Source organism: Toxotes jaculatrix, chromosome 15, assembly GCF_017976425.1.
Source record: "Toxotes jaculatrix isolate fToxJac2 chromosome 15, fToxJac2.pri, whole genome shotgun sequence".
NCBI classification, from domain to species: Eukaryota; Metazoa; Chordata; class Actinopteri; family Toxotidae; genus Toxotes; species Toxotes jaculatrix.
This window is the reverse complement of record NC_054408.1, coordinates 4037783-4050073: the sequence shown is the minus strand read 5'-3', so window position 1 is coordinate 4050073 and position 12291 is coordinate 4037783. Positions and strand designations below refer to the sequence as shown.

The 12291-nt window shown below is 41.9% G+C and overlaps 1 protein-coding gene across 2 annotated transcripts in view; it reads left to right on the top strand.

Moving 5' to 3' along the window:
• The window catches only part of tbx15 (T-box transcription factor 15), a 36759-nt gene extending 25941 nt beyond the window's left edge, over window positions 1-10818 (top strand). For both annotated transcript variants that reach the window (XM_041057282.1, XM_041057283.1), the window contains exons 5-8: window positions 215-382; window positions 927-991; window positions 5587-5684; window positions 8917-10818. In XM_041057282.1, coding sequence (XP_040913216.1) covers window positions 215-382; window positions 927-991; window positions 5587-5684; window positions 8917-9749 — 1164 coding nt within the window. In that variant the 3' untranslated portion in view covers window positions 9750-10818. The remainder of the gene's footprint in view (window positions 1-214; window positions 383-926; window positions 992-5586; window positions 5685-8916) is intronic.
• Window positions 10819-12291: the final 1473 nt, after the last annotated feature.

Below are 12291 nucleotides of genomic sequence, written 5' to 3'. Positions count from 1 at the left end.
CACACACACATTCACACAGAGAGACACACATTTCTGGAATAGTGTTGTTTTTGTTTTGTTTTTTTTAATCAAAATTGAACTTCTGTGATTTGGGTTCAACTTTGTTCCAACATCATGCCACCTGGATTGATTAAGATGAGCCTTCAAAGACAACACCATCATTAGCACCGATGATAGGAGCGGCACTTCACCTTCTTTCCTTTCGTGCTTTCAGATCATCCTCCACTCCATGCACAAGTATCAGCCTCGTGTTCATGTCATCAGGAAGGACTTCAGCAGCGAACTGTCCCCAAACAAGCCTGTGCCCAGCGGGGAGGGAGTGAAGACCTTCAGCTTCCCTGAGACCGTCTTCACCACTGTCACCGCCTACCAGAACCAACAGGTATGCACCTCTCGTTTTATGCCCTCACAGGAAAACTGTGAGGTTTTAATCATTCAACTCACAAAAATTTGCAATCTTGTCATCACAAGAGTAAACACAAATTCAAGCAATCCCCTCAAATCTTTTTTTTGTCATTTTGCAATTTCCTGTTTTTTCCTGCAAAGAATTTGAGACTGAATTTGAGGAATGTTTTTCCAATTTTACCAGTCACCTGTCACGTTGATGTAAATATGATCAAATTCAGAATTACTTTTACAATCACTTTTATAAGACAAAGTCAAATAAATACAATCTCAAAGTTTTCTTATAACTACAATTGTCTCTATAAATTCTTAAATTGACCATTATGAAACTTGCAAATGTAATCAGTTCCACTTTAATACCTAAAACGAACCATTTTTCGAGCCAACTGGCAATAGTACATGGCACAGTAAGAACCAATAATGTTTCCTTCTTGAAGGTTTATGAAGAAAACAAATAGAAACAATGACTTGTGTTTTGGAAAGAAGTGCCGCAAATTCATTTTTAAGCTTCTTGTTTGCAGATCACCAGACTAAAGATCGACCGCAACCCGTTCGCCAAAGGTTTCCGGGACTCTGGCAGAAACAGGTACAGTATCACAGCATCTGTTTACCAACTGAGCAGCCACGCAATCTGGCCCATTGTAGTCTTTTTCATGCTGCCCACAAAAATCGTATCTCTTTTTTTTTGTGACCTTTAATATGGAAATAATCCTCTGAAGATAGCACTTAGCACCAGATGCTGCTCTATATAAAAACAGCTGCTTTGTCTGTTGCCAAGTGGAACAATTCAGATCTGCAGCACAGAGACAGAGAGTCATTGGTTGATGGGGGTCCCCTTGTACACCACTCTCTTCATTTCTGTCGTTGTCTCATTCATCTCATGAAATGCTCATGAAGTCTCAACATGCAAATAACACTGTTCATGCATGAAAATATAAACCAGAAACAAGAAGTAGGAATTAATTAATAGATCAGCATCAAGCAGACCTGTCACAGTCCCTGGTGTCTCTGTAGCCACCGTTGCTCCAACTTGTAGTTACAGCGACATATGACGTAGCTACGTACCACTGCCACGCTGTGACCCTCCACCGTATGGATACACATCCACCTTTAATCTTAACTGTAAATTATCAGCCACTCTTTCACATGATGAGGAAGTCCGTTAGGATTTGTGCTGCTGACACACATCCTGTCATGGCTGAAGAGTTGAAGCTTGTGAATGCTATTGAGTTTGTGTTGTGTCCCCTTTATATGGTCTGAATCTTTTTTTTTTCTTAGATGGGCAACATAGAACCATAAAACTTATTTCAGCACATAGTTAGGACCTGCTTCAGACTGAAATATACTATAGTCATAAAATGCAGTTGGAACAATGGTTACATGTAATTTAGCCTCTTTTAACCTAGACGTCTAGACATCTTTTGACCTGCAAATCACCAAATCCATGCTCACGGGTTATTAACACTCTGTCTGAAGTCATGGATTTTTATTCCACATTCCCACACACTATGTGTCTCAGTGAGGACAGCGAGTCATGCAGCATCACACCTTTTAAGACTCAAACAGGATTCTTTATGTTGAATCTTAGCCTTCCTCTTCCTGTCACAAACGCAAACTTCACAAAGACAGCGCAGCACATACACACTGACCACACAACACACCACACACATGGATCGCCGACAGGGACAGAGAGGATGCCATGCTGTTTTCCGTCACTGACGAAGTGGGTGACTGCAAACAGCGCACACTTCCGTCCTCTGTCAGCTGTTGCATCAGCTGCATTCTCACTACCGGTGTGCTGATGTAAGCCAGAGAGAGCTTTCCTATTGGCTGCTGACAATGTAGTCAAAAATCATGTTACTCGTCTTGATACACCTAATGATATTATTAAACATGTTCGATCTTGTCAATGAAGGCAAGCCTTTGCTCTCTTCTCCTCACACGAGTTTCATCCTCACTCTCTTCGTTTCCTTGTACCTTCTTTCCTTCCGCTCGCTCTCGGTCTCTCCTTTCTCTCGATTCCTCTCCCTTTCTCTCAGTTTCTGAATTATCATATATAACATTTGTGGACGGGAGGAGGGGGCAGGCGGGAGTGTACTAAAGCACCAGACCCCTCCGCACATGAAAGCAGCCCCCTCATCTGGTCTGCATTATTGGCACACAGATATTTGAGACATCTTTTTTCGTTTTTCAAACAATAGACTGTTTGATTTATGAAGTGGCATTAGAATTTCATTGCAGAAAAGCTACAGATGAAAAGATAACAGAGAATGAGATATTTGCCCGTGGAGAGAGAAAATGAATTTACCCTCACGTACCGCTTGCGATTCCTTCCCCTCAGCCCCGTTGGGATTTGTTTTGTTCAGCTTCATGTAGGAGCCTCAGAGGATTCAGAGCGAGGACTCAGATTGTGTCACCTTGAAAACCCTTTCTGAGTCATTCTGAATTCCATGCTTCGTGTCTCGAGCTGCTTTTTATCTTTGATCGTTCATGATAATTGTTTGTGAGCTGCAGCTCTGACCTGTGACCTTCACGCTGCTGCTTTTGCATAATTAAGGTGATTTAGGGGTTTCATTGGTCTCATACTGTGAGGTCACTCTGGATGAGGGTGTCTGCTGTACATGAAATCTAACTGTAGAAACTGTGGTTTGTAATTCAGTGCACTGCTTTATTAGATTTCACACCACAGTTGGAAGTTTTTTTTTTTCCTTCCAAATCAGATTTTTTTTAATTTAAATTAAATAATTTCAATCAAAAAATAATTTTAGTGGATGTAAAGTGTGGCTGATGATTTTGATCACACACTGTACTTCAATCTGATTAAACCAAAAAGTGAGACTCTCCAGTGACCAGCCAGTTTAAAAGAGAGGGTGGGTTTTACCTGTCATTCAGCAAAGCTCACATGAAAAGTTGAATCACATTTTGTAAACATAAATCCTCAGGAGGAGAGGAGGGGAGGTAAGATGACTCTGTCACTGAGCTCTATTTGTATTGCAGGTGCTTCATCTGCATGCTCCAGCCACTTTTTGTTATTACATGTTTGTTTATTTAATGTTTTTAATGTTTTTATTAATTTTCCTTTAGGTAAAAGGTAAAAAGTAGTAGGTAAAAAGTTAGAGGGAACATTTTCCCACCCTGTCTGACAGCAGTGTGCAGTGGTTAAGTTTGATCTCCAATACTGGAAATCTTCAAAAATCTTTGTATTTTAAACCGTAATCACCAAAAGAAAACGAGAAGATGCCTATCAGGTAACAAAAAGTGAGCACAGTGTACCACATTAAAATTAAAATAGAATGCAAATGTTGGCTGACAACCATTTATCTTATTTAAGTAAATTTAAAATTTATCAACCTGTAATAATTCACAGTCAAATCGGCCAAAGAACAGAAGTGGAAGGCAACAGGAGCAACTTGACTGTAAGTGTTGGAAACAAGAAGCTGCAAACATAGAAACTGGTGGAACATTACCAGCTAATTCCACACTGAGGGGAAATTCAAAATTAATAGAAAGGGCGAACCTTCACTGCTACTTCTCAAATTAAGCACTGACTTCTTTTTCTGAGTTTCTCAATAGCATCTTAATGTTGAACTCTCCAAAGCTCTTAGTTATGGTGGTGTCGTCAGTTGTGTCTGGTGACCGGGCTTTATGGCCTAGCGGAGGGATACAGCTCATTTGTTGGGTTTTGGTCCCGCAGCAGTGTGACTGCATGAATGAGTGCAGTGATGGCGAGGGCCGGGCCGATTAGCATGGCGCACTAACGAGCTGCCGCGGCCAGGGAGTTAGTGGCCCTAAAATAACATGCCGAGCGGCGATGGGCGCTGGTTTCCCCGGGACGGGGGCCGAGCGGCATGCAGGGAAGTAAATCAAGCAGGAAGGAGAACCGTGTACAGATTCAAGATGAAACGTCACCCAGATTTATGTGCACAGTAAAAATCTGCTCCTTTTTAATGGCTCCAGTTTCCTCCGAGCAGGACTCCAGTTTCTCCCGCCCTCTCTCCCTCTCCCTCTCTTCTTCATGATACTCTCTCATTGAGTCTGACTCATTGACCACCAACCTCCCTCTTCCTCTCTCCTTCTCTTTCTCTCACTCATTCACACACACAGATATTAATGAGTATCACTTCCCGTCTCTGTTCAACTAATCTTTTCAATATTTTTGATCTTACTCTCTGTCTCTCAACCAAATCCATCAGTCTCCTTTTCCAGGCATGTATTAGTTACTCTCTCACACACACACACCTGCACAAGTCTTATATTTTATGACTATTAATTTAAAAATAGCTTTTGTTTTCATAGCACTTCTTCAGAAACATTATAAAGTACACTTAGTGGCCACTTTATTAGATACACCTGTGCAATCCATTGCAATTCAACAGAACAGCTCTGCTCTATTTGTAATGTTCACTTTTTGTTGACTTTGAAATGTGTAAATTGAATTACATATTTATTACTGAGGTCAGTTAAAGGTGGTGTTGTACCAGACTTGTTAAATTGAGAGGTGGTTCTAATTTTTTGTTCCCCCTGTTTACATACATACATTAAATTCACCTCTGAATGTAATGCAGTCCAGAATAACCCCATCACTAAATATGACCTCAAAGCTAAAACTGAAAATAGAGTTGAGCTAATACCTCTGTGACAGTGTGAGAAAACCCTGAACATTATAGGCATCATATAAGTAGAATGTGTGGCAGAGGACAGTTGTATTTAACTGAATTAAAATGTGCAGGTGTAACAGAAACAGAAAACAACTGATACATACCTTAAGACAATGTGCTTTGAAGAAATATAACATATCAGACCTGATGACACTGCCTTTGCTTATTTGAGAGCGTGGGGAAAGCTGAGGGGCCTGAACAGCCAAGGGTCTGGTGACAAGTCGAGATTTTAGAACAGCTACTGGTGATCAGGCGTGTAGGGAATTAGCAGATCACAGAGCCAGGACATGGAACGCTTAAAAAAAAAACTAACAAGAAAATCTCAAAAATCTAAATCCATTCCAAGACCAATAATATTAAATTCTTGCCTCTTAATCTTACTCTACACCAAACATTCTCTCTCTCTTTGTGTTTGTGTCGTCTGGTCAACATGTATTTGCAGAGGCCGTTATTGTCCCATTTCCCATTTGTTTTTATATTCTTCTTTTTCTGTGCTCTGAAATTTTTTCTTCCTCTCTGTCAGGACTGGCCTGGAGGCGATCATGGAGACTTATGCTTTCTGGAGACCCCCTGTGAGGACCCTTACGTTTGAAGACTTCACCAACATGCAGAAACAACAAGGTGTGTAACTGCCCAATGTTTGCCTGTACAGGAGGAAGCAGCACTTCAAATTCCCCTTCAGTCCTTATTGTCTTTCTTACTGAATTTTTTTTTGTGGACATTAGATTTATTTTGTTCAAGCTAAAATTTCAGGATCAGATCCCTTACCTACAAAGTAGAAACTGGTCTCTGTGTCTCCACTTGACTGATGACTTGATGGATTTCTACTTGGTATTTCTGTCTAAGGGAGGCAAAACTTGGCAACTTTAAGAATCCCTTATTTTTTTTTATTTTGGGGACTGAGTCCTCCATCTGACATACACTAGACATACAAGGAGCTCATAACATTTGTTAGGGTTAAAGTGTTAAATATGCTTTTTTTATGGTAGAATTGGCTCACTTACTGTCCTCTGACCTTTTCTACTCAGACAAATTAAAACCCACTGACCCCATCTGATCAGCTGTTCTGCCCCAACAGAAATCATATGAGAAAATCTTCATTCCTGAGGCACAGTCAGCTCGTGAAACGAAGAAACTAATGTAAACTGAAACCCATGATTCAAATAATCACTGACTGGGATCTTTTCCAGTGAACTGCTGAATAGTGAAATTAAACCATTTCTCCTTTTGCACGTGATCTGAATCCTCAGACACTTTGAGAACCACTTTGCTGACACGTAATACTCGTTGGCGTTGATTCACTCTTGTTAACACTTTTTGGAACTCGGATCAATGTTTTTTTTTTGTGATTGAGTAAACACACTCTTAACGTTTTCGCTGTTATTCTTGTGATTCATTATCACGTCTAACTTTCTTCAAAATGATTTCTTTTTTATAAGCAGTAAAGTTAATATAACCAACACAGGGTAGTGTGCGGCGGTTATTAGCATGACATCGGTGCATGTGTTGTCCCAACCTGAACCTCTCCCTCTGCATATTTTCCTTGTATATCTCACCACACACTGCATCAGCTATGGTTGTCCTTCATTTGAGCTTGGCCATACGCTGCTCCTCTGGCAGATCGGCCTGCGTCTGCTGAACTTTTCACATCTCGTGCAGCCCTTGAAAATAAAATCGTTAAACAAACCCTGTGGCTTTTGGATGGCTTCACGACACGAGTCAGCATCAGTCGGGCCACCTCCCTTTGTATCAGGTCCAGCACCGGCACAAGATCTTAGTCATGGCTCAGATCAAGGGCCTCGCCGCCTTAACGTAACTCTGTTTCCTCGCTGACCCTACCTCGGTTACCTCTTGAGGTCGGCATGACGTGACGCTCCGTATTTTGTCTGAGCAGGCGGACATGTGTTTGTTATCATTAAACTCCTCCAGAGTGATTAGGATTTAATTAAAGTCCTTGCGCCGCCAGTGAACCCTGTGTCACCCTGTGAGGACACTGTTGTAGCATACGTGTGAAGTGACTGTATATGTGACTGTGTGGCTTTGTTCTTAAAGACGCCCTTTTCCCTTCAAGTGATCATCTATTCCACTGAAGCACCTTCAGCCCTTCGAACCAGAGGAAAACATGACATCACCAAACTATTGTCCCCCTCTTCCCTTCTCTCTCTTTTTCCTCATATATATATATCTACCTTTCTTTCTTCCTTTCTCTCTCTCCCTCCCCCTGCAAGCTCCCCTCATCTCCTCGAGCCGAGCAGAGCAGAGCAGAGCAGAGCAGAGCGCTGCAGCAATGTTATTGAAGGCATATGGTGCAAAATCAGAACCCCAGCCAAGCGAGTCCTGGATTATTTAGTTATGCCTCCTCCTCATTCAGGTTTCAAACTGAATTTCTCCAACAGCAAGATGAACCCTGGCCAAATTCTCATTAATAGAGAAATATGCGATTGACATCCCACAGCTATCATTTCACTATGAAAGGGTGGATACAATCTGTGCCAATGTTTTTTTTTTTAATCTGTCATCTGTGTATATACACATTTATATATATATATAGTCTCCCTTTTTCCCCTTTCTGCTGAATTGGTATGGTACATATCTAAACTCAAAGCTTGTGGCTTTTTATTGAGGAAAGCACTGGGGATGTGGGGCAGCTCTGTTGACCAGACGTGGTCAAAACTGAATCCATATTCATCTCCACATACCAGCGATATATTTTATGATATGGCTCATGATCTCATATCCAGCACAGGTTCAAAGAGTAGTCTGCAATTAGTTTAAGGATAGGATTTTGAAAAAGTCCACGTGGATCAACAAGGTTGTATATTAGACTGGTGACAGGTGAATTCGAAATTTAGTTTACTGCTTACTTTATTACTCTGACTCGGTGCATGTGCACCAGTGGGAAATGTTCCCATTAGCAATTACTACTGCGTTTTGCTTCTCTCTGCTCTTTATGAAGAATGAGACAAGCATGACATGCTTGAACTTTGAAGGTGAAGAATCAGTACAAAAACAAGATTCATTTTGTGGAGTAATACATTTAGAAAAAAAAAAATCTGTCTTTTACACATTCCAGGATTTTTAAGAACACATTTCTCCTTCACTGCCACAGGGTAGAAAGGATGTGGAGGTCTGGAAATGAGAGACTAATACCTCCCCACAGGGAAATCCTGTTTGTTTCTTGCTACCCTTCACAGGGAGGTCAGAGGTGGACAGGCAGGGATTCATGTCACTTTCCCATCATATCAAATTTTCTAGGAAAAAAAAAGGGTTGTGGACATAACATAAAATATGGCAGCCAAACACCACTTTTCTTAGCTCTGTTATGTTAAATAAATAAGTAAAGAGATCTTATCACTTATATTCACTCTAATACAATAAACCACAAGAACCACACATGTTCCAGTTTGTTTATGGTTGATTAAAAATAACTATCTGATTCACGATAATCCATCATAAACACTTCAATCATGACCTGAACAAACACGAGAAAATGCTCAATTAAATGTTTAATTTTATGCATAATTTTTTTCTTTTTCTTTTTCAGTTTCTTTTACACAATGGCGTGGGCTGTTTTTTTTTTTGGCTTGTTTGTGTCTCGTCCACTGTTGGATGATTCTCCCCATCAACACAACACCTCAGTGGATCATATTCACAGTCAAACAAGTTACAGTTTCACAGTAAAGTTTTTATTTTCAGAGGTCTGCTGAAAGTATTTTAAGTATAATTTGCATTTTTGCAGTGATCCTGATTCAAACTCAACTGGATCTGGTCTTGGAACTGACTCTTGACTAAGATAAACGCACTTATAAAATGTCATCGTATATCATTCGGTCTATATTTGTGTGTTTTCCAGGTGGAAGCACAGGCACTTCGCCCACCACCTCCAGCACAGGAACCCCCTCCCCTTCTGGTGCGGCACACCTCCTGTCCCCCTCCTGCTCCCCGCCGACCTTCCACCTTGCTCCCAACACCTTCAATGTGGGCTGCAGGGAAAGTCAACTCTGCAACCTGGGCCTGTCTGAGTACCCAGCCTGCGCTCGCAGCAACATGGCGGCCCTGCAGGGCTACGGTGGCCTGGCTGACAGTTCCTATGGCCGCCTCCAGGCCGCAGGGGGTGCTGTAGCCTCTGCTCAGCCCTCTGAATCCTTCCTGCCACAGAGGACTTCCTCCTTGATTGCTGCTGGCATGCAGGGTAGCACTCATGCCTCCCTGACTGGTGGCGGTAGCGGCAGCGGCACTGGAGGCAAGATGGATGCCTACAGCGGTCAGCTCGGCTCCTTCCCAGCCTCACAGCTTCAGTACGTGATGCAGGCCGGAGGCAGCTCCAGCTCTGCCTCATCCTCCACATCCGGATCCTCCCCTTCTTCCGCCCACATGTTCAGCGGGAGCCACCACCACGTGCAGCAGGGCTCCTACAACGCTTTCTCCCTGCACAACCCTTACAACCTGTACGGATACAACTTCCCCACCTCTCCTCGCCTGGCCACCAGCCCTGAGAAGCCACAGGGAGGTTTGCTCTGCTCCTCCTCTCCTGCCGGGGCCTTTGCTGAGCGCCAGTATCTGTCCAACGGAAGCATGGACACTATGCACATGATCGGCAACACCACCAGTGGCCAGCAGGGAAGCAGCTCCTGTGACGGTCGTCAGTATGGCTCCTCCTCTCAGATGTCCATGCACATGGTGTAGAAACTGAGATTGAACCTCACAGTCCTCCACGTCTCTAAAGTCTTTCAGCTGAAAAGCAAATCTCTAATCTATGAACCTGGTTTGGTGTAATGTACTGAGGTACAAAACAAACCTTTCAGAAAAGGGTATCATCTCATGTTTTTTTGTTTTTAAAGACTCTCCGCCACGTCCAAAGCAATATAGAGGGAGTAAAAGTATTATTAAATTATCTATGTATTAATAAAGTGAATAATTGGGACAGAAACTGGACTCTCTTACTGTTTCTGACAGGAAAGAAACAACAAACTCAGATCAGTGTATGAAGGATGAGGAGGAGCCCACGTGCTCTGGTTCAGAAGGGATTATCAGTTGTGAATATGTAGTGGTGCAATAGTAGCAAAATCCTCTTCAAGTGACTCATTCTTGATTTTTGGGGACTCAAAGGCCATCCGGTCATGACATCCTGTAACCAAAGAATCTTCACTGTGATTTCACTGAGTTTTTACTTCATGAAGCACTTGTGTTGTATCCTTTCAGAAATGTCAGGGGGTCAGGGGTTCGCCCGTCATGGTCTGAAGTTTTGGCCGGAATGAAAGGGACAACTGGACAAGATCACTGAGTGACTCACTGCTCTACATATATGCAGGAGTATGTGCAGTGAAGTATCTGGGCACTGTAGCAGCCGGTCGATGTGCCAGAAAGGATGAATACAACACATGGACGCAGTAATTCAAAGAACTGTTGGCCAACAGAGGAACTCTGTCTTCATCCTGAAAACTCCCTGCAGGTGTGTACACGAGAGTTCAGGACTCTACCACACAACTTCAACCTGTTTTCCCTCACAGACTGGAATGGCTTCACTATTTTTGAGTGGGTTATGTTTTTAAGCATATATATAAATAAGATGGCAAATGCAATCAATAACATAAGCTTAAAGGTTGTTGTGTGAAAAGTTATAAAAGAAGCAATAGCAAAACAGAGTAATTAAAAATTTTTTTTGGTGTGTTGTAGAGATGTGTATTTAAGTGCTGAGCAATATAAACAATTTTACAGGCCGATCTGTTATAAAAAAAATGTGTGAAAAAAGGGAAATAGCAAAATAATTCTTTTTTTTTTTTTTTGAGGCATTTTAAAAAAATGTAAATACAGGTGCCAAGCACGTAAAAAGCTCAATAAACATTTTAATTCATGTACATGGTTTTGATTTTTTTCCCCTTCTCCTCATTAGCTGTAGACCTGAAAAGATTATCCACAAATAATAAGAACATACTGTGTTTTCCATCTAAAGAGAATGGGAAAAGATGTTTTTATTGGTAATTCACCATGGAGATTTTTTCCCCAAACTCAGTGGAAACAGGAGTTGCTCATAAAAAATCATTTGGAGAATGTAGGTGAAACAAATTATAGTGGTCATGGTAGTTAATCAACAAAATAATGCTGCTTTTACACACCGGATGTTCTACATTTCACAGCTATTTACTAATTAACTTGGAAATGTCTGACAAATGATTATTTTAAAAAACACACATGCCCTTTGGAAGAGTGTTTGAGATGGTAACTGTGGGAGTTCACTTACCAGTCAATCACAGCGTCTAAGCTACAATAACAACAAATGACATGATTATTAATCACACAAGAGAGTGTTCTCCGGGTATAAAACATACACATCTGCTGTCCTCCACATCAGAGTCATGGGCTTCAAACGGTGACGCAATGCACTGATCGTAAACCAAACTGGAAGAAAAAGACCCCGAAAAGACAAATTTTCTTCCTGCTGGTTCTGTTTATTACGAGGATGAAGAATAAAGCTCTCGTGCCAACTGCTGTTGTGCTTGATGCACATAAATATGGCACCTGTTTAAAGAGACAGAGAAATCCCCTTGTAATCATTTGAACCTCCAGGAGAGGGAAAACATGCAGCATTTAGGATCATTCCTCCTGCTTTGTGGTTCCCCTCTTGTTACACAGGCACAGACGCTGGGGATTTAGCTGAGGCCAATCAGCATCCATTACACGGATGTCTTCTGAGCGGCTCTCCCCAATCACCTCCTATCATGTGTATGGCTCCAGCCATGAAATATCATATCTGAACCATCATAAGAAAATGAAGGGGTTGCGGGACCGTGGAGACAACGACCCAGTATTGGAAACACCTGTTTTTCCAAGCATGACTTCAAATAATGAGCAGGGTGATGTACCGGAGAGAAGCGCATGATTTCATAATTTGGCTCCATTCCACCTATCTGGACATTATTTTCAATAATTATTCACATTATTTGTCTGAAACACACCCCCACTCTTGTTCCAGCAGCATTTAAAATCACCCTGCCCCCCTGCTTCACCCCCACCCGTCTTCCCCACAAATTTACTTTAGGGCCTGTTAAATTAGGAGATGTATTTGTAAAGAGGAGCAGTGCACATGGATCTACAGAGCGGTGGTATGACATAATGCACAGCAGGTCTGTTTTTATACCGTAAACTATCCATCAGGTCCTTAAGTGGAAAAGAATGGCCGAGCCTGATTAACAGCCACTCTCTGCCTTTCATCGTGGCGTCTTTCATT